Genomic DNA, 23,076 nt, shown 5'->3' on the forward strand with positions numbered 1-23,076 from the left:
CGCCAGGGAATTCCCTAGGTTGCCTCTTTATTTGAATTTTTTTAATGTTTATCTCATACTTAGATTAGTTTTAGGGGTTTTGGGGAGGAAAACCACAGAAATACGATTTTCTTCATACAATATCAAGGGTACATAGTAGCAACGAGCTTAATTTTTGTTGATAACTGACCTCTTTAGGTCAGCTAGGGGAGTGTGTGGTGTATGTATATGAGAGACATAGGATGACCACTGCAGCCAGGGGTGGCCTGGACTTTTCTGAGGATGAAATTTCTTCTCTTGCCTATGGCTCAGCCCCATTTTGACTCTTAAAAAAATCCTTTGTTTTGAAAGCTTGAACCTTCCCAGCAGTTACCTCCTTCCATGACTTCCCCCTTAACTCACTAGCCTCCATTATCTCTAGTATTCCTAACCACCACTATCAGATCCTCTAAAAAATAAGATGCTTCAATTTCGACTAACATTTACTGAACACCTGCTATGTGCTAGGCATTCTGCTAGGCCCTCACTGTGTAAATCATTTAATGGGAAGCGCCTGATGCGCAGAAAGAACCCAGGCTTTGGGGTAAGACTTGGGTTGGAACCACAGCCCAGCCCAACGAATTATGCAATCTTAGGCAGGTTCCTTTGCCTGTCTTAGCCTTGGCTTCTTCATAAATGAAGCTATTTATCTCACAGGATGTTGTGAGGAATAAAAAAGTTTCTCTTAATATTCACATGCATTTTGCTTCCAACAAAAACTACCCTATGACCACATTTTAAAATTAATTTATTTTGTCTGTGTTGGGTCTTCGTTGCTGCGGGGGCTTTCTCTAATTGCGGCAAGCGGGGGCTACTCTTTTTTTTTTTTAAAGAAACTGCTTTTTATTTATTTATTTGTTTATTTATTTTTGGCTGTGTTGGGTCTTCGTTTCTGTGCAAGGGCTTTCTCTAGTTGCGGCAAGCGGGGGCCACTCTTCATCGCGGTACGAGGGCCTTTCACTGTCGCGGCCGCTCTTGTTGCGGGGCACAGCTCCAGACGCGCAGGCTCAGTAGTTGTGGCTCACGGGCCTAGTTGCTCCGCGGCATGTGGGATCTTCCCAGAGCAGGGCTCAAACCTGTGTTCCCTGCATTGGCGGGCAGATTCTCAACCACTGCGCCACCAGGGAAGCCCCGTATGACCACATTTTTAAACGTTAATGTTTATTCCTTATAAAACTGTCAACACAACTTTCTGTCACTTCCCTTCTAAATCATTTAGGATTTTGGAGGACACAATGTCTTAAGTTTCCCACAGTGACAAGATCGTGGTGAAAAGAAAGTAAACAGAGGGAACCTGAGCCAATTTCGATGGAAATATCAAGTTTGGTAAAAAAGAGTTAACTCCGGGGCTTCCCTGGTGGCGCAGTGGTTGAGAGTCCGTCTGCCGATGCAGGGGATAGGGATTCGTGCCCCGATCCAAGAAGATGACGTGCTGCGGAGCGGCTGGGCTCGTGAGGCAGGGCCACTAAGCCTGCGCGTCCGGAGCCTGTGCTCCGCAATGGGAGAGGCCACAACAGTGAGAGGCCCGCGCACCGAAAAAATTTGATTTTCTATTGGTTAAGCTTACCATCAATCGCGCCAGTTGTAACTAAACTGGAGACGGAAGCATGTTGTTAAGGGGTGGGATCTTCCTGTCGCCATTGCTAATATGAGAATCAGTTTTCTAATAGGCTGAAAGCTGCTTCTTTCCGCCCTCGCGCATCAGTTGCTAAGAGGCGGGACTATAGGGTCCATAAAGGACTGAAGACTCGAAGCCTCGCCCGTCCGATTGGTTGGTAGGGGGCGGGTCTTGTAGCGGATAGGCTGCTGGCCCTGCCAGTTCCGGGTTAGTTGCTGGGGAGGGGCACGTGAGGAGGAGGTGGCGTGAGGAGACCATGGCGGGAGGAATGAAAGTGGCGGTCTTATCTGCAGTTGGTGCCGGGCCCTGGAGCTGGGGGGCCGGGGGCGGTGGTGCAGTGCGACTGCTCCTGGTCCTCTCCGGCTGCTTGGTCTGCGGCTCAGGTACCGCCCGGCAGCAGCAGCCGAGGGAGCGGGTACCGAGGGGTTATATTTAGAAAAGTGGGGAGCGTCCCCAGGGCGTGGGCCGTTATTCTGACGGGCGCGGGCGTGGTGCGAAGGAAGAAGCTTCATCCTTGGCGAACGGGCGCCGGCACTGAGGGACCAGGGCCCTGGGGTGGCCTGCGGGAGCTACCCAGAGTGGGGAGGAGCTTGAAGCCTTTTTGGCGGAGACGGGGAGGCCTGCATTGGGTGAGAAGCGGTCCTGGGGGCTGCATCCTGCTGCATGGGCCTCCTCGATTTTTTTTTTTTGTTGTTGTTCAAAGGAAGGTGACCCGAGGACCGAATGGACAGGCAGAGCTGCCACTGGGAAGGGAGCATACCGTTCATTCAGAAAATTAGCAACACCTGAGCGTATGCTGTCAGGACTCGGCATGGGTGGCTGAACAGATAATTATAGTTCACTGAAATGCAGTGAGCTCTTTCAGTATCTTACGCCTTTGTAAGATCCTGGCTCCAACCGGCCCTATAGAACCGACCTGGAGCCGTTAAATTCCCGTTTCCAAAAACGCTAGTCAGTATCGAGTAGTTTTCTTTTGGAAATTTATTCATTCCTCAAGCAGACTTTCTTGATGCCTGCTACTGCATAATTGGCTCTGGACTGGGATGAAATTGTTTTCCTTTAACGCTCTAATTCAGAAAACCTAGACTGTGTTTGTAAAAAAAAACCTCCTTCTACCCTTGTTAAGTGCACAACAGAAAGATAAGCGATGTTTCCAAGCTTCCACTGGAGGGAGTAGAGACTCATGGGGCTAAGGAGAATCGTATCTTGTAAACACATATGCTCTCTCACCTTTCCGTCGTTTGCTGCCTATCTCTTGCTGTCACTTATGATTATCCTTAGCTGCAGCTTTAAGGTTATCTCAGGATCCATAGAACTAGTTTCAAACTGCAGCGTCCTTCTGAAACGGTTTTTATAGGGAGAGGGGAATAGGTAACCAAGAAGGTACTTTTCCAGGGGCAGGGCCCAGAGTAACATTTGAAGGGCTACATATGATCTGAATGAACTTTGACCAGATGTTTAACCTTAGAGGCTGTGTATTGTGGAAATGAAAGAGAATATTTATATCAAAATGCTCCCACGTAGTCCGTGCTCTATCAGCAGGCTCAAAGTTTCTTTAATAAGGAGAGGAATGGGGACTTTTTGGCTTGGAGAAGGGTAAACTTGGGATACGTGTTCTTTGTGGCCTAATAGATCGTGTAGGTGGCAGCTACAAGGAGACAATCATGTAATAGAGTAGAACTTTCTAAAAGTGGGATCTACCTAAAGAGAGAATGGAGTACTTCAAAAGGCAGGGAGTTCTTTCAGACCATTTGGCAAGTACAATTAAGTATAAGGAAGTAGAAAAATCACTTACTGTTTATTCCATTCAGAGGCAGTCCGTTAAAGCACGCTTTCTTCTGGTCTGTTTCCACATGTTTTTAATTAAAATTTTTTTTTGAATTGATAATATATTCATAAACTTGTCAGCACTTCAGTTCTCTTCCCTGGAGGCCACCAGTTGCTGCCAGAGATAGTTTTCTCATATGGTTTTGTAGCATAAACATTTTCCTATGTCATTTAAAATTCTTCATAAATGTTATTTTTAGTTTCATCCTGTGGACAGATTTTTTTTTTTAGGATAGATTCTCAGAAATGGATTTATTCAATCAAAAGTGAAAATATATTTAAGACCCTTGAAACATCTTGCTAAAATATTTTTCTGAAAAGGTGTGCCGGTTTATACGATTATCAGCTATATTTGCTTGTGACCCATTCCCTTGCCAGCATTGGATATTCCAGACAGAAACACCTTTGCTAATTTGATAGATTGAAAGCGGCATCTTAATTTACTTTGCATTTCTTGCATTATTTGTGAGGAAGCATCTTTCAAATATTAATTAGTTATTTAATTTTCTGTTTAGAGTTTACATTTTTTGGAGAGTGTGTCCTTTGCTCTTGGCCTATTTATTGTGATTACTGTTTATTGGGATGTTTGTGTACTTTTAAAATCAGTTGATGAACTTTTTAATATTTTAAGGATGTATATTTTTATAATCTATTTATTACAGAACTTTAATTTGCCCCCTTTATCTTTTTAAATAGAAGATTTATATTTTTTATGTGATCACTTGATTTTATTCTTTAGATTTATTTCCATTGCTTTTGTACTTGAAGATTCCGCCAAAATTAAATTTTTGTATATGTATATTTTGTGGTACAATTTAATTATTTTTCATTTTACTTTTTAATCAGCGGTTAATGTTAGTATTTGGTGTGAGGTGAGTATCTAGATAGATTTTATTTTCCAAATAACTAGTCAGTTGTACCAGCATCACATTGAATAATCCTTTGCTAAGCCCACTAATTTAAGATGCTAGTTTTTAAGGAGCATTTTAAGATGCTTTTAAGTATGAACTGGATTACCTCTTGACAGAAATGAATAGAGGCTATTTAAGAATTAGAAGAGGTGGTTTTTCATAAATTTTTAGGGTCTTTTCTGGTCCTCACATACTATGAATCATTTTCATTACCTTCTACCAGTAGATGTTAAATGATCAGTGTTGTTGATTGATGAATTATAAGTAAATACGAAGTTACTAACTTTTAAGTAGCTGGTTTATGGGAAAATACAATAAGCAAGTTGTGATTCACTAAATTCCAAGGAGGCATTTTCCAAGAAGAACTAGATCTTTGGGCTCAGAAGGCATTTTTTAAATGTTTAATTTATTGTGCTTTTTAACATGCTGGCTAACTCACTTTGGGGAGGGGAAGGAAAGTGTTGTGTATGTCCTTTTGCTATGGGAAGCACAAGATTGTAACATGAGCATTTTGACAGCTTGTATATATTGAAGGTAATTGGTGTAGTTCTATGTTTTTCTAATAATTTAAGCTATAGCTGGAGTGGTGATTGTTTGCACAGATTATCCCCTTAGGCTGATTTGGTGTGTTTTCCCTCTCAATGAATTTCCAAAGATATGGCTGGCCAAGGTGCTGATTTCTGTAGGAGATTGGTGTTAGAGAGGTTTGTTTGTTTATTTACAGTGCTTTCCTTTGAATGGTGTGGAACTTGGGTAAAGGAAGGTTTAAGAAAATGTTGCTTGTTAAATTATATATTTATTTGTCCGTGGGATCTTAGTTCCCTGACCAGGGATAGAACCTGCGCCCCCTACAGTGGAAGCACGGGAGTCCTAACCACTGGACCGCCAGGGAATTACCCCCAAAATGTTGCTTTTTATAAAAGTTTTATTCCTTTAGGAAAATGACATTGAAGAATTTTAAAATTGGTTTAAAAATACTGATGTCTTTTCTTGGCATTAAATTTTTCAAACCTCCTGTGCTATTGACATATTATTTGTATCTTACTACCCTCTTGAAAATAATAATGGGCTTAAAGAGATGTTGTGTTATATTACTTGGTGCTGTGGGAGAAAGGAGTTAATAAAGTGTGACTCTTAGGTTTTTTAAAATTTATTTGTAAATACACAGTTTTAAACTTTACATAATCTTACTCCCTTACAGTCTCCAGAAGAAAATAAACTCTTGATCCATATTTGTGAGTGAGTGTTCTTTCAGTATATTTGGGCTTCCTAGTGAAACAAATGTCAATAGGATTTTGAAAGGGTTTCATTTTATGAAAAATAGGCTTGGAGGAAATCCAAATTACTATTGAATTAAACCCTAGTGAGAGATTGATAGATGAGGTTCAGGACATACTACTCCAAAATATGGCACCTTGGCATATTGAATATTTTAAGCTGAGGGAGTTTGAGAAAACAGCAAAGCCGAAAAGTCACTCTGACCTCCCGCACTTTGCCCTCCTTCCTTGAAATAGGCCATGAAATCCTCATGTGAGAGGTGTCCTCCCTATACCTGGAGGAAAGGAGCATCCTTGTCTTCGAAGACAAAGGGGCATGAAGAAGAATCCTAATAAACAGGCCTTGCTCAGTTTCCCCCACTTTACTACACTTACCTCATACTTAACCTATCGTTCCTCTGCAAATGTCCACTTTTCGTCAAACCTAGCATAAAAGTACGTGGGTCTGTTTCTTTGGGTCTTTATTTCCTTAGAGGTTTTCATGTCACATAAAAGATATGAAATAAATTTGTATGATTTTCTCCTGTTAATATGTCTTTGTCAGTTTAATTTTTGGACCCAGCCAGGGACCCAAGACGGTCAAGGAAAACTTTTCCTCCCCTGCAATATCAAGACTGAATTTTAAAATATTGAGATATAATTCACATACCATAAAATCCACCCTTTCATTGGTCTTCCGTATACAGTTGATCCTTGAACAACACAGATTTGAATTGCATGGGTCCACTTATACGTGGATTTTTATTTTCAATAAATACATACTATAGTACTACCTGATCTTTGGTTGGTTGAATCCACAGATGCGGAACTGTGGATCTAGAAGGCTAACTAAAGTTATACGCTGATTTTTGGCTGAGCAGAGAGGTGGCATCCCTAACCATGGTTGTTCATGGGGCAGCTGTATTCACAGTATTGTGCAACCATCACCACTGACTAATTACAGAATTTTTTTTAATAGATTTTATTTATTTATTTATTGGCTGCGTTGGGTCTTCCGTTGCTGTGCGTGGACTTTCTCTAGTTGCTGCGAGTGGGGTCTACTCTCTGTTGCGGTGCAAGGGCTTATTGTGGAGGCTTCTCGTTGCGGAGCATGGGCTCTAGGTGCGCAGGCTTTGGTAGTTGTGGCACGCGGGCTCAGCAGTTGTGGCTCGTGGGCTCTAGAGCACAGGCTCAGTAGTTGTGGCACACGGGCTTAGTTGCTCCACGGCATGTGGGATCTTCCAGGACCAGGGCTCGAACCTGTGTCCCCTGCATTGGCAGGCGGATTCTTAACTACTGCAGCACCAGGCATCCCCAGAATATTTTTATTACTCCAAAATGAGGCCCCATACCCCTTAAAGGTCTCTCCGCATTCCCTTCTCCTCCTAGCCCCTGACGACCACTGATCTACTTTCTGCGCCTTTGCTTATTCTGGATATTTATATAAATGGAATCATTTAATATGTGGACTTTTTCTTGACTGGCTTTCATTCAACAAAAAGTTTTTAAGGTTCATGTTGTAGTATGTATCAGTACTTTTATGGCTGAATAATATTCCATTGTATCAATAATACCGCATTTTGCTTATCCGTTGATCAGCTGATGGACATTTGGGGTGTTTCCACTTTTTGGTTATTATGGATATTGCTGCAGTGAACATTTGTGTACAGGTTTCGGTGTGAACATGTTTTCACTTCTCTTGGGTGTATACATAGGAGTGGAATTGCTGTGTCATGTAATAATTGTGTTTTAGTTTTTGAGGAACTGCCAAGCTGTTTTCCAGAGAAACTGTACCATTTTACATTCCCACCAGCAATGTGTGAGGGTTCCAGTTTCTGCACATCCTTGCCAACACGTGGTTATTGTCCTCTTTTTGATTAGAGCCATCCTAATGAATGCGAAGTGGTATTTCATTGTGGTTTTGACTTGCATTTCCATAATAGCTAATGATGTTGAATCTCTTTTCATTGTGCTTATTGGCCATTTGTGTATCTTCTTTGGAGAAATGTCTATTCAAATCCTTTATGCATTCTAAACATTGGGTTATTTCTCTTTTTATTGTTGAATTGTAGTAGTTCTTTATATATTCTGGATATTAGACCCTTATCAGATATATGATTTGCAAGTATTTCCTCCCACTTTGTGGGTCATCTTTTCACTTTCTTGATAGTGGCCATTGAAACACAAAAGTTTAAAATTTTTGAAACCATTGTCAAATCCAAGGTCACAAAGGTTTACACACCTGTTTTCTTCTTCTAAGAGTTTTTTAGTTTTCGTTCTTAATATTAAGGTTTGTTTGTTTTTTTTGTTTTTTTGTTTGTTTTGCTGTACGCGGGCCTCTCACTGTTGTGGCCTCTCCCGTTGCGGAGCACAAGCTCCGGACGCGCAGGCTCAGCGGCCATGGCTCACGGGCCCAGCTGCTCCGCGGCATGTGGGATCTTCCCGGACCGGGGCACGAACCCGCGTCCCCTGCATCGGCAGGCGGGCTCTCAACCACTGCGCCACCAGGGAAGCGCAATATTTAGGTTTAAGACCGAATTTAACTTAAAAATTAGTCTGCGCTTCACTCTAAAACCATTTTGAACTGATGGGTGTCATTACCTTTTTTGTGTGTGTAACTTTGGCTTTGTAAGGTTTGTTTGAGGTTTTTGTGTTTTGGGGTGTTTTGTTTATTTAAATCTACCCACCTTTATACTAAGAACCAAAGAGTTAACTAAATTTCCCCTGAGAGTAGCACTAAATGAGTTGGTAAGTACAGTGTAGAGCAAGGAAGAAGATATTGAAATGTTTTGTGGTGAAGAAAGTAACTTGTGCAAACTTGGGTGGGAAGATATGATAATGGTCACTTGTAAACCTTAAATTAGCTGAGATTGAATATAAATTCCTCAGGGGAGATCTGTTTTGGTAAAATCAGAGGGACTGCATATGTTCATTGGCTGCTCTTAAAACTTGAATGAAACAAAACAGCTGGAAAAAAGCAACTTTGCAGTCTTTTAGTATCTGCTTAAAGTACTCTAAATACAAAAAGTGTTGCTAATTCTGTTCATCCTACTCAGGATATGGATAGAGAAAGTCACCAGATGGGGTTACTTTAGCTATGCCTTTATAAGAGAAACAGGACCTGGGTGTGAATGTCAGTTTAGCTGTTTACTAGCTGTGTGACTTTGGACAAATTACTTAATCTTTCCTAAGCATCAGTTTCCTCATTTGTAAAATGGGGGTTATGAGAGTGCCAACCTCACAGCATTGCTGGGAGGGTTAAATGAGACAGACAACATACTGTCTGTCTTAATAAACACGTAATAGTGGCTTTTATTATTACTTATCCTGGATTAGTGACTATTTGTAATATTTAACTAATTACATTTGGCAGGAATAAGACTGCCTTATTTCTTCTCTCATCTCAGTTTTCTTCTTCGTGTCTTAGCCGCTGATATTTTTAACCCCAGCTTTAAGAAAGTGGTCAGTTTAATTCTTTTTATGAAATGAGTTATAGTTACTAGCTTGTTCTGTTATTATACTTAATTATTTTCTTTCTTTGCATAAAGCCGGAATTGATTTAAACGTGGTCATGCTTCAGGAATCCCAAGTTTATTATATGAATACCAGTCAACAATCCTGTTATAAAAATGTGCTTATCCCGAAGTGGCATGATATATGGACACAGATACAGGTAATGATTTGGAGGCTCCTGGCAGGGGCAGTTTCTGTGAATATCTGTCTGTCTGTGATTAGTGAGTGTCTGTGATTAGTGAGTACACTTTCTTCCCTTCTCACATGCAGTTAAAAAAATATGTGTGTGTGTGTGTGTGTGTGTGTGTGTGTGTGTGTAAAATTAACAACCTTGATAAGATTATGATTATTCTTAATCTCATCAGTGTTTTCATCAGTAAAGCATTTATGCCTATTTTGTGTTTCTCTCTCTGTTTCTTTAAGTGGCCTGAGATAAACTTCCTTCCTCCTTTTCCCCAAGAGAGTACTTCCTTCTCTTCCCCTCACTCCTTTTACACTCACAGAGACACAGACACACACATATAGACCTCTCTTTCTTTTTAAAGGTCTTAGGCCTTCTTTGGGCTGGACACTGTTGCGTGCCTATCAGGATGTAAACTCTCGCCTTGCTGCTCCTATTCTATTTTGATTCTACACAAGGTGTTGCATAAATGCCCTGAGCTGAAGTTTCCCCTTGATAGAATGACTTTGGTCTCATTTATTTCATAACACTGTTGAGCCAGAGTGTCTGGCTGTAATGATTGAACAAAATGAGTCCTTGGAAATGTTTCTGCTGCTATAAGCATAGTTACTGATAAGGGATTTGTTCACATCAAAAACATAAGGTGGGCTCGTGGGTTTTTAAAAAAAATTCTCTTTTTTCATTGTCTGATATAAAGATCATATTCCATCTGGAGCACATTATAACCAACATTTACCCATAATCAGTGATTTGTGACAAAGGGTTGAACTTTTCAGCTTGTCATTATGGGAAACATTTTTGGTGCTGTTTATGCCTGGCAGTTTTCTTAATATTCTAGACCCTTGCTTTGCATGATCTCTCATAAATAGCTGTATTGGTAACTCTTTCAGCTTGGAAGTCTTTTTTTCCCCCCTATGTTCTGGCCTAATACTAGATTCAGATCATGTTAACAATAAAACATTCTAACAGCTGCCTCTCTGTACCATGTACAGTGTTATTTGCCCAGTTATCTTTTAGCTGCTGTATCTCTGTATTTCTCATAAGCCTGTGGAAAGCTGGTGCCATTATTGATTTAGTTATTTACTCTAAAGGTTTTTTTTTTTTTTAATTATATTTGTGAAAATTTTAAATTCCTACTTTCTTCTTTCTCATCCTGATTTTACTTGTGTTACAGATTCGGGTAAATAGTTCCAAACTGGTCCGAGTCACCCAGGTGGAGAATGAGGATGAACTGAAGGAGCTAGAGAAGTTTAGTATCTGGAACTTTTTTTCCTCCTTTTTAAAAGAGAAATTGAATGACACCTATGTTAACGTGGGTCTATACAGCACAAAAACCTGCCTCAAAGTTGAGATTATAGAGGAAGACACCAAGTACAGTGTCACTGTGACCCGGAGTAAGTCTTACCTCTGTTTTTCTGATGGATTCTCTGGTGAGAAGGGACTGAGCTTTCGAGGATGTAATTAGTGAGAAAAGTCAGCCCAAGACAGCTCCATTTTGGTTCTGATTATAACCTGAATATACCACTGCTCCAAACAGTTCAGAGAGCCTCCACCCCTCATAAAACCCTTTAAGCCTAGATTTGAGACTTTACCATAAGTCATTCTGAGTACTTCCTTACCTGGAATTGTGAAGACTTGTATTTCTAATACTTCCAATGGCTCTGAGCTGATATGCCTAGTATTCTTCAGAGTAAGATAGATGTATTCCTTGTCTTCTGGGCACTTATAGACAAAGATAGATGTCTTGAAATGTACAGGTCTACATTTGAAGACATGAATGGTTAACAATAAAAACTAAAGAAGGGTAGAACTGAATACCTCACAAACAAAAGAATATATGTGGAACCATAAATAAATATGAACATCACTGCAGTTTCAGGCTTATTCAGTCTAATTGGGAGTTTTCCCTTCTCTGAATGTGTCTGAGAAAGCTTCACAGAAGAGGTGGACCATTAGCCTCTTGGATTCTCTGTGACTTTTGGTCTCTCCTTGGTAACTGCTGTCTTAGGAGAGTAATGTTTTAAGTAGTAGAAATGTTCCTGGGTTTTGCTACGAAATACATTGTGCCCTTCCAACTGTCCTAGGGTTCCACAGTTCTTTGGTTGAACAGGATCAGCCTGTTTTTTTGGTGTTCCTTTTGCATTTACTGATCCCTCTCACTCTTCTGTTTGTGGACTTCCCCTAGACTCAAGAGCTCTTGAATGTGAAAGCTGTGGGAGTGTCTGGTATGCCAGTAAGGGGTCTATGCTTGGGCCCCCTGGTCCTGGGTGAGATGTGTTTTGAGTATAGGCTTTTCCAACACAGTGCTTGTGTAGCGAAGAGAAGTAGGTGGTGGTGTTGGTCAAGCAGAGACCAACAGTTAGAGAACAGCAGAGGGCCCTGACCCCAAGTTCTGGGCTGATCTGAATCCGAGCATGTGTGACTTAAGGCCCGAAAACCAGAGTGGTGGAGACCCCTTGTGGGCGACTGCATGAAGCGCTGATGGCACTATGACTCCATCAAAAGCAAAGCTTAGCTTCTTTTAGCCTTAGCTTAGTAGCCAAAATAAAAATAAACTCTTGAGGGAAGTACAGGTTAGACAGAGACCTAATTATACTTTCTCTTTGGAAGGGTGCCCAGGCTTTGTGTGGAATTTAAAATGCTGTTTAGGTGGGCTGTTTGCATATATTTTATTAGCTGACCAATGATGCCAACATTGTCTTTTATTCTGTAATGCCTTAAATTATTTTGTTCCCATATTAAGCAGAAGTCTTTTATTTATTTCAGGATTTGACCCCAAACTCTTCCTCATTTTTCTCCTTGGACTTATTCTATTTTTTTGTGGTGACTTGCTGAGCAGGTAGGTTCCAAGGCTAGCGGGCAGAATGAGGAGGCTCAGACCTACCCTGCTTGACTTTTTTTTTTATTCATTCTTGGCTGCGTTGAGTCTTCATTGCTGCGCACGGGCTTTCTCTAGTTGCGGCGAGTGGGGGCTACTCCTCGTTGCAGTGCGCGGGCTTCTCACTGTGGTGGCTTCTCTTGTTGCGGAGCACGGGCTCTAGGCGTGTGGGCTTCAGTAGTTGTGGCACATGGGCTCAGTAGTCATGGCTCGCGGGCTCTAGAGCACAGGCTCAGTAGTTGTGGCGCACAGGCTTAGTTGCTCTGTGGCATGTGGGATCTTCCCAGACCAGGGCTCAAACCCATGTCCCCTGCATTTGCAGGCAGATTCTTAACCACTGCGCCACCAGGGAAGTCCAACCCTGCTTGACTTTTATCATAAAGACTTGAAGTGCTGCCATTCCCTTTTCTAGGACCTTTATGGATGGCTAGGCCATTGCCTGCTTCAATAATTTAAAAAAATAATATGTGTTATAATTATTTTCTTGTATTAATAAGATTGGTAATAATGAAATTCCCCCATTAGGTTACCCATCATGTGTGGGATTTAGCCAATACAGCACCACCCTTTCCACCGTTAGAAATGTTTAGCCCTCATTTTTACAGGGCTGTGTGTTGATGAGTTTCATGCTGTTCAGAAGTAAAGAAACAAATATCAACCACTTACTCATTTCCTGCCTTTAGGAACCTACTAGCTAGATGAAACAGACATGTACAAATATAAAGAAAACATATAGATAACAAACATTGAACAAAGGTAGAATTAACATTAACTTTGAACACAAGGAGAATATTTGTGGAATAGTGAATGAAAGCTTACCAATTGAAGTTCAACTGGAGCAAGGTTGGTGGAAGTTGTTCCTTATTTTGGGGATCCTGAGAGAAACTCAAAGTGAGAGACGGATATCTGGTAGAAAGAACCTAGAAGAGGAAGAGGAGCTCTCTGTTCTGTGCCCTGTGTTTGGTTTATCCTTCTGGGTAATCAGTTCAGTTCTAGTTTCCAGTGTCTACTGGGGCTCTTCCTTCTCCCTAGAGAAGCTGTGCAGTTCCCAGAAGAAAGATTCCCATTAGAAATTGCCTGGGGAGAGGTACTGGGGATGGGAGCGGGAGACTAAGCAGAGGTTTATTACTGGGATATATTTGAGGGGCCCTTATTGATACTAATCTTCATAATCTGGCAGCAACTACATTGTACTAGTCTCTTCAGTTTTCTCATCTGAAGTGTTGGGCAAATACCTGCTCTCACCATGTACCTTTTTTCTATCTTTTGGCTGGGTTAGTTGTCTAGTTTGAACAGTGCCATATATGAATACACACGTAGTCATGAAATGAATTTTATCCCTGCAGAAGTCAAATCTTCTACTATTCCACTGGGATGAGTGTGGGAATTGTGACCTCTTTACTAATCATCATTTTTATGCTGTCCAAGTTTATGCCCAAGGTAAGAAGCAGAATCCTCACATGCAGTTAGGATGAGCTTGGATAGTTGAAGGATTGTTTTTGGATAATCTTACAGCACTGAAAATTTGCATTGACGGCTGATAAGTAAATGTCCTACTCTTTCCTTGATTCAGAAAGGTACTTTCCATGATGAAACTTGCAGCCTCATTACATACAATCTCTCCCTTTTTATTTGAAATCCTGTATACAGTGGGGGTGATTAAAGTCTTCTTCCTGTTTGTTAATTACATAGATTATATAGCCAGGCTTTTAAGTTATTTAGCATCTCATTTTCCCAGTTTTCTTTGCAGACTGTACCATTTAAAATATAAAGGACATCTTTTTAAGAGATGTGTTTTGTGCATTTTTAGTAGGTTGAATTTTTTTTTTTTTTAAATCACAGTTCTATTTTGTTTCTTTTATGTATGGAAAGCCCATTGTAACTTTTTGCTTTCACTTCTACTCTTTCTTAGAAAAGTCCCATTTACATCATCCTGGTAGGAGGCTGGTCCTTTTCTCTGTACCTCATTCAGCTAGTTTTTAAAAATTTACAAGAGATCTGGAGATGTTATTGGCAGTATCTTTTAAGTAAGTGTTGTTGGTTTTGCTTTACTTTTTATATGTTTATAGGCTGTTTTAGTTAATTTGATCATGAAAAGATGTTGCTTGCTTACTGCTTACGGGAGTTTAATAGTCTATGCCATTTTGTTAACTTGTAAGAATCATAGTTCTTTACTTATTTCTAACCCCTCTATACAGTTGTGACCTTCTCTTAAATTAAAATGATGCTGCTAGGGAGAAGACTTTAATTTCTTGGTGTTTATAAATACGTCTCTGTTTACACAATAGGCATCTTTCTGAAAAGCCGTAAATTGACTTTATGAATATAATCATATTTTAAATACACTTGAGGGCCTTAAGAAGTAAAGGACTCTACAGTGAACCTTATCTATAAAGCGAGAATCTTTTGGTTATAAAGATAGTAACTCTTAATCTATCCTTTGAGAGCAGATTAATCTGGATTTTCATATATTAGGTTTTTTAAACAGACTATTTTAGAGTTGTTCAACATGTAGGTTTAATTCTCCATTTGAGAATTAAATAAATTTAGGATAGTAGAAAGGATAGAAGCTTAAAGAGATTAATATATATGAATAATGAAAAAAGTGTGAATAATTGAGTAACGATCTTACCTATTTCCCTGGTTCATTAGGCGCTACATAGTGAATTTACTGCTGCTCCCCACACAGATTATTTTTACCAACTGTAGATTAAAAAGAATGTCTTCTGATAACTCTTCTCATAGGCTATGTCCTTGCAGTTGGATTCATGAGTTTTGCAGTCTGTTACAAGTATGGGCCCTTGGAGAATGAACGAAGTATCAACCTGCTGACTTGGACCTTGCAGCTGATGGGCTTATGTTTCATGTATTCCAGTATCCAGATACCACACATTGCCCTTGCCATTATCATCACTGCACTGTGTACTAAGAGCGTGGAGTACCCTATTCACTGGCTGTACATCACCTACAGGTGACTGAAAGGCAGTGTAACTTTGTACTGAAACATGCAATGTGGGATGCAGTTGCTGCAAAAGGAGACAGAGGTGTTGACCTGGGAGCCTCTTTGTTAATGCAAATTTATGGTATTATGCTTCACTTTTATTTCCTTCAAGTCTTTCTTTTTAGATTCTCTGTAGGCATTTTTATAGAATTTATAAATTCTGGTTATTTTATATATAAAATAAAAACATCTAGTAAAGTGTCATGTGTTCTTGTTACCACTAGGTGATGCAAAGTATATCACTTTTATACCGCATGCCTCAGGTCACCTGGTTTCAGATTATTTCACACTGGCTCTCAGGTTGCTCTGGGAGTCCTATTCTTTTTTTTTTTTTTTTTTAATTTATTTTTGGCTGTGTTGGGTCTTCGTTTCTGTGCGAGGGCTTTCTCTAGTTGTGGCGAGCAGGGGCTACGCTTCATCGCGGTGCGCAGGCCTCTCACTATCGCGGCCTCTCTTGTTGTGGAGCACAGGCTCCAGACGCGCAGGCTCAGTAGTTGTGGCTCACGGGCCTAGTTGCTCCATGGCACGTGGGATCCTCCCAGGCCAGGGCTCGAACCCGTGTCCCCTCCACTGGCAGGCAGATTCTCAACCACTGCGCAACCAGGGAAGCCCCCTGGGAGTCCTATTCTTAGTTTAAGATGTAATTCAAAGCATGTTGTCACTTTGTATGGTGACTGTGGAATGGTCATAGGTTCTGAGGTTATCAATGTTCTTTCTATTACAGATAGTCAAAGTAATGCTTTCAGTTCGGGGGGAACCAAGTTAATGAACCACAGTCTTATGCCATCATTTCTTGTGGTTTTTCCATTTATTGGGAAATAAATATTTTGTCTGTCACTTATTGGAAAATAAGTGAATTTGTTCACATTACTGAATAATATTGACGACTCTGACTTGTCACTCATAGTCTAACATGTCAAGGGTACATTATAACTAAAGATGTCTGTAGAAGAAAGGTGGGAGCAGTGACTCTTAATGCTCAGGGTCTCTGCTGTATTCTTGACCCACTGAAGGGAGTTAGATGTAAGGGTGGATGTAGATTACTGATTAATCATTCATGATGTTATTTTGGTGAGCACAGAAAGATGTGTAATGCAACAGAAAAGACTGTCCCCCCTCGTCTTCTGACAGAAGAAGAATATCGGATACAAGGAGAGGTAGAGACCCGAAAGGCTTTAGAGAAGCTTAGAGAATACTGCAACAGTCCAGACTGCCCGGCTTGGAAGACTGTTTCTCGAATCCAGTCTCCAAAAAGGTAAATAAACTCTTTGCCAGAAGTGCCAAGTGTCTGTCAGGGTGCTTGTGACCTTCAGTTTTAACAGAGATTATGCTTCTGTAATCATTTTGTATTTGTGGCTTTGTTTTCCTTGTTCATCTAGGAGTAGTCAAGAGAAAGGTACTCATATCACATGTTAAGCAGTAGCCTGTTTTCTGATTCCTCAAAAAACTATTTACTCTAGCTTTGATTTTAGCATTGAGATGAGAAGACTTTAGTACCATATTAAGTTTCCCCTTTGATAGTTTTGCACTGCTCTCTTGAGTGTTTTTTTTTTTAATTTTCTTTTTTTTTAGGAGAGGGGATCCTTTTTATTTGGAAACATGTGAAGCTTCAATTTGGAATCCTGATGGCATAAAGTTTATAGGGCCATAAACACAAATAAATGTGTAATGCCCCTTAATCTTATCAGGATTACGGATGACTAAAGGAACTTTAGCACTTCCATAACTAAAAAGGGTAACTAAACTTCCATAACTAAAAGTGCTTATTAAGCAGGATGGGGTTGCAGGAGATGTTGGCCTATGATCCCAGCTTTCCTTTTCTTCTTATTTCTTGCTTTAGTCTACTTACCTGCCAGAGTAAGGATAAGGGTGTTGGCTAGACTCAATATAATTTGAGCTGAGAGCATACCAAGGGTTTCAGTTTGCTCTTATTTTGAAAGAAAACAGGACAGAAGGCAGGTTCCTAATGAGTATTATCTTCTGTTTTTCAGATTTGCTGACTTTGTGGAAGGATCTTTCCACCTCACACCCAATGAAGTTTCTGTCCATGAGCAGGAATATGGGTTAGAGAGCATTATTGCCCAGGATGAACTCTATGAAGAAACATCCTCTGAAGAGGAGGACTTAGATTCTCGGTACCCCCCCATCACACAACAGAACAGCTTCTTGACTTAGGTAGTCGTCAGTTATTTTTATGTGGATTGGCTTGGTACCTCAATGGTCCAGGTTGCATGTGTTGCACAATTGCTTCTCAAATCTTGGAAGTTGAGTGAGATAGTGCTGAAATTCTCCCGCTGAAATTAGAGGCCTGAGTAGACCTCCCTCTGGAAATGGTCTTGGTGGTCTCTGGGGTCCCGAGGAAGCAGAGTGGATAAAGTAGTGACTGCTTCCCAACACGTCCCATTGGTTAAGTTCTTGGCCCACCTTTATATTTCCGAAGAAACTGGATTGCCACAGCTAGCATGGCATTCCAGCTCCTCTTTGAAAGTTGATTCAGTCGTGGCATTTCAAACTCAGAAGTGATAACTGTTATATGTGAAGTAATGCTTTCAGACTATAGGCTGCATCTTTCAGAGACAAATCCACAAATCTGAGCCTCTTTTACTTCTGCTTTTATTTCAGTGACTTTAGCATAATCCTTGTTTCAACTGTTTTAAGAGGAAAATAGATTATTATTTGTCTGTCTTGTTTTTTAAGTGAATACATTTTAAAAAAATGTGACAAACTCGTTCCAGAGCCAGCAAGTGCTCCAGAGTGACCAGCCCAGTAGGCCCCTACGTATTTATTAATATGGATTATCCATTAAAGCCCGAGGAGTGTTGTGCTGAGCTTTGGATTAGTTCTCACACCTATGATATTCTAAGTCCTGCCTGCAGGCCTTTCTGTAGATGAGGTCTGTTGGGGTTTTTATTATATTTAACTTTCAATTCTATTTTAAAAATAGGTTTGCATTCTTCCCTTCTAAGTCCTCGTTGCCCCATTTGCCATTTCAGGAAGGGTCTATTCCGTCACCTCTGAAGTATATACATTTCAGTATATACATGTTTATATATACAAGTATATACATTTAAGTATATACATGTTTCATTAAGTATATACATGTTTCATTTCTTATATTCTCTTCCCTTTGGTTTATAATAGCATTGTTTCTGCTGATTAGGAGGAGTGATCTTATTTAGGGAATTTAAATGCTTTTTAAGGTTCTCCATTTTTCCTGTCAGTGGGTCACATATCTTTGAATTGCTGTGGGATCAAGAAACTATCTCCTTTTCCCTTGCCTTCCTTTGTCTACCCATTCTACCTATTCTTTTCAGCCTTTCCGTACCACCTGTATCCCTCCCCACCGGAAGTCTGGCTAATTTGTGAGCCTAAAACTATCTGTGAAGGTTCTTGATACAATATACACATTGTAGCTATGTGGCTGCCGCAGTTTGCATTGTCAGGAGATAGACCTCCAGATAATCCTTATGCCTCTGGGTGCCTGTTCAGCCATCAGGAGCAGATGCACTTTTCTATGAACTTATTGTACTTATTTGCAATTCCATTTCTGACCAGAGGTTCATGCTGCCTTTTATTACAGTGGCATTGGTTTCACTTTCTTTTGCCATTGCAAAGTACCCTTATAAACAAGCATTGCCATTTATGAGGGAGCAAATTCCCAAGTCTCTGTCATTCGCTTGGTTCTGTCTTTGTGACCCTCGTACCTTGGAAAAAGCTATAATTACTTTATTCAGGAAGATAGACACTGATGGCAGGAGCACAGCATTGGACTGACTGGCTTAACCATGATCATGGAGAAGGCAGATGATTTTTTAAAAAGCTGTAATGACTCCTTCAGACCAGCCATTAACAGATCATGTTGAAAGGTTCTGGACTCCATTACAGACTTCCAAAATGTCAGTTCTGAGATTCCCCTCCAGGTGACCAGTTGATTTTTTTCTGCCGGTGTTTCCCACAGCTTTAAACTGTCCTAAAGTGACAACTACCTCAGTTGGCAGCAGATAGACATATAGCAGAAAGTGAAAAATAAGCAGTATTTGGACAGATGCCATGGGTTAAAGTTGCTTTATATTAGGAAACCTTTCTATCTTTGTGAATTATGTACGTGGTAACATTTTATCTCTCTACAAAGAACTGTTAAGACCGCTGAAATTTACTATTTTTTGCCTCATTAATAGAAATCGAGACTTAGCATGTTTGAGCCTAAGCTGATTTGAAAGAATAATTCGGCTGTACAAATGGTCTCAGGATTCCCTGGAGACTTTGGTGCCTTCCCCATATAACTACTTAGAGACATGGTTGCTTGCCTCCAGTGTGACTTTTCCCGACTCATGTCTTTATTTCAGCAAGAAAGCATTGTGAAGTAGAGAAAGATTCTGGTCTTTTTCTGTTTAGTAAACCCCTTGTGATATACAGTTTCCATCTCAAGATGAGTTTTTCTCACTGTGTTTGAATTTGGGATGAGTAAAATCAAACTCAGTTTATTACTCCCTGTCTGGTAGTTGGAGAACTGAGCTGTAGGCAGTGGCAATGACAATGGGTCCTGCAGCATGAGAGCTGCTCTCAGACAGTGAAGGACGGTGCCTCTGGTGTGCTGTGTCCTTGCCCTGTCTTCTTGTGTGGCTCTGCCCCAGATGCTTCAGAGCCTCTGTGCGCCTGGAGATTGCTTGACTTCGTAAACCTTTTTTAGGAGCTGTTCTTGTCTCCCTTTTGGCCACTGAGTCTGCTGGCTCAGTCACTACTTGAAGCCCCCACTTAATTTTCAGTTACAGCTCTTGCAGTTTCGGCATAGTCTCGTCTCAGACAGATCTCATCAAGAAGGATTGAAGGGATAACTGTGGAGTGAGCTGGACATTGGAGCTACGTCTGCTGCCATGTCAGCATCTTGCTCGGCAAATATCAAGCTGTAAATTGGCCCTAGGGCTCTGGGTCCCATCAGCATCAGAAATCTATTGCCCCTAATGGGTCTGACCAAGTTGTGTAGAGCATGACTCCCATTAATGGGAATACAAGAGCCAACTGGCCTAAAACATTTCCCCTTCACTTTCCCACTCAGATTACTTTCAGAAGACCCATGGAACCAATGACTGATAATAAGGAAAATTTAGCAACTTTGATATCTTCTAATAAGAAATTCCTATCAGCCACTTCATCCCACCAAAACTAGTTTACTTCTTCCCCCAAATTCATGACCTTTATGTTAGTTACGGGATTTTGCTGATGATAGACTTTGAGTCCCGGTGTTCCATTTTGTGCTAATACATCCCATTTTAGGGCCTAGCCTTCTCTTCATTGACTGTGTTCCCTTCAACCCAATCCCCACTTTACATATACAATAGAGAGTTGATGAATGAAAGGACCCAAATAGGCCAGATAGTTCCCCCAGGCCCTGATATCCATAAAAGGCTTGGGAATGGATTATGCAATTGCCCTCAATCTTTTTGTTGTTCCAGAAAAAATGATGGGCCCAGATGGATGCCTACATAAAAATGGTTCCTAGCTGTGTACTCATAACTTTTCTCTGAATTGAGTAGTGAAAGTTGAAGTAGGAGAAAAGGAAATTAAATGTCCTTCTAGTATTCCTTTGGACTTGGGTCTGACATAAGAGATAATAACCTATATTGAAATGCCAAGAATTTTATCTGAATCAAGGAGAGGACAGTTTGACAGATTTATTATGCCTTCATGTTACATAGGCACTGAAACCAAGTAATAAACATAAAATAGCCATTGCACAGGCAAATGCACCTAAAACCTTTTGTTTATGTTTTGATGTAGCAGAAATTGATTTTTAGGGAAACCTATGCAATTGTGGTGTTCCGGGGGTATCTCTTGGTAACTTAGCTTATGGATTCAGTTGCTATTGAGTTGGATTCTAGACAGTTATTACCTTGAAAAGGGAATTTGGTGCCTTATATGATGGGAGCCAGAGACTGCTGGGAATAAACAAAGCGGATTCACACCAGTGTCAACACACAGCTTTAGTGGGGAAGGGGATGGCACACAGTATCCCCAAATTTGGGGCTTTTGTCTCCCATACCCCCCGCCCATGTGTCTCATCTTCCTTTTCACACTCTTGACAATAACTTGAAAATGGTGAAACCACCTTCTCCGAAATTTTCTACAGCATGGACAACATTCTTTTCTTATTAACATAATAGATAGCTCATAAGGTGAGTGTTAGAACTGTTACAGCCTGCAGTTGCCTCCCTTTATCAAGTTTCTAGAATTGATGGTGAAATAGGGAGTTACTGGGTAAGTTTTAGCCTGTGGGTAATGCCTTAGTGTTATTTTAAAAGATTTGTCATTTATATTTAAAATAAGTTCATGAATGTTTGAAAGCAACAAAATGATCAGGGATGACTCTTTGCCATGGGTCTCATTTTCACTCTTTCCTGTAAGGAAAAACAATGACGTCTTATTATATATTTTTTCATTTTTATTGTACAAGTTTGTAAGTAATCCCAATTTTAATAAAGTTTTATAGACTATATAGTGGTTTCTCTTAATGAACATGTACTTTTTTTTTTTTTTGCGGTACGCGGGCCTCTCACTGTTGGGGCCTCTCGCATTGCGGAGCACAGGCTTCGGACGCGTAGGCCCAGCGGCCATGGCTCACAGGCCCAGCCGCTCTGCGGCACGTGGGATCTTCCCGGACCGGGGCACGAATCCGTGTCCCCTGCATCGGCAGGTGGACTGTGAACCACTGCGCCACCAGGGAAGCCCTGAACATGTACTTAAAAAAAAAAAATTTATTTAATTTATTTATTTTTGTCTGTGTTGGGTCTTCGTTGCTGCGCACAGGCTTTCTCTAGTTGCGGTGAGCAGGGGCTGCTCTTCATTGCAGTGCGCGGGCTTCTCATTGCAGAGGCTTCTCTTGTGTGGAGCACGGGCTGTAGGCGCACGGGCTTCAGTAGTTGTGGCTTGCGGGCTCTAGAGCGCAGGCTCAGTAGTTGTGGTGCGCAGGCTTAGTTGCTCCACGGCATGTAGGATCTTCCCGGACCAGGGCTCGAACCCGTGTCCCCTGCATTGGCAGGCGGATTCTTAACCACTGCACCACCAGGGAAGTCCCGAACATGCACTTTTCTTGTTTGATCTCTTGTTTTCAGGTAATCAGCAATTAGCTCTTCTGTTTCATCTTTCTGATGAGATTGTTTTGTATGCCATTTATTTTCCTTTTTTTCTTAACTACTGCTCCCCATCCTGGGTCTGTCTTGGTCTACTTCCTTGGACTGGATGATTTCCCAGGATGCCAGATCTCTAAGGGGTATTCTTGCAGGAGCAGAAGGTTGTACCACTGTGCTGTCTCATAGGAAAACAGTGTATAGGTTATTCCTGGTCCAGGGAGCTACTCTGTACTTTAGTTCTTTTCTTTTTGTAATGGCATAAAGTATCTCTTTTGTTTCTCAGTTGGGGTGAGGGGAAGACCTATGGATTCAGCTGTGAGATGCCTGCCAAGAGCTTTATGTAGGGTGAAAGGGAGCAGGACTGTAGTGAGTATTAGGGGGCATGGAATAAAAACTTCAGTTTTGGACTTCCCTGGTGGCGCAGTGGTTAAGAATCTGCCTGCCAGTGCAGGGGACACGGGTTCGATCCCTGGTCCAGAAAGATCCTGCATGCCGCAGAGCAACAGCCCGTGCGCCACAACTGCAGAGCCCATGCACCACAACTGTTGAGCCCACACACCGCAACTACTGAAGCCCGTGCACTCTAGGGCCCGCATGCCGCAACTACTGAGCCCATGTGCTGCAACTACTGAAGCCTGTGCGCCTAAAGCCCATGCTCCGCAACAAGAGAAGCTGCCGCAGTGAGAAGCCTGCACACCACAACGAAGAGTAGCCCCTGCTCTCTGCAACTAGAGAAAGCCAGTGTG

At 41.1% G+C, this 23,076-nt stretch overlaps 1 protein-coding gene across 5 annotated transcripts; it reads left to right on the plus strand.

Annotated features, from left to right (window-relative positions):
* The first annotated feature begins 1,859 nt into the window (after nucleotides 1–1,859).
* On the plus strand, nucleotides 1,860–21,732 carry NEMP1 (nuclear envelope integral membrane protein 1). Of its 5 annotated transcripts, XM_079937845.1 has the most exons (10): nucleotides 1,867–2,019; nucleotides 9,179–9,303; nucleotides 10,499–10,718; nucleotides 12,091–12,163; nucleotides 13,549–13,642; nucleotides 14,115–14,229; nucleotides 14,948–14,993; nucleotides 15,078–15,173; nucleotides 16,285–16,458; nucleotides 17,195–21,732. In XM_079937845.1, the coding sequence occupies exons 1-10, from the start codon at nucleotides 1,893–1,895 to the stop codon at nucleotides 17,376–17,378; spliced, it is 1,254 nt and encodes a 417-aa protein (XP_079793971.1). In that variant the 5' UTR covers nucleotides 1,867–1,892; the 3' UTR covers nucleotides 17,379–21,732. The 5 variants fall into 5 exon arrangements, 3 of the variants coding, with proteins under 3 accessions (XP_079793973.1, XP_079793971.1, XP_079793972.1); XM_079937847.1 differs by having other exon boundaries at nucleotides 1,860–2,019; nucleotides 14,948–15,173; XM_079937846.1 differs by lacking the exon at nucleotides 14,948–14,993 and having other exon boundaries at nucleotides 16,335–16,458.
* The last annotated feature ends 1,344 nt before the right edge of the window (nucleotides 21,733–23,076 follow it).

The sequence above is a fragment of the Stenella coeruleoalba genome (assembly GCF_951394435.1).
Source record: "Stenella coeruleoalba genome assembly, chromosome: 11".
Taxonomy (NCBI): domain Eukaryota; kingdom Metazoa; phylum Chordata; class Mammalia; order Artiodactyla; family Delphinidae; genus Stenella; species Stenella coeruleoalba.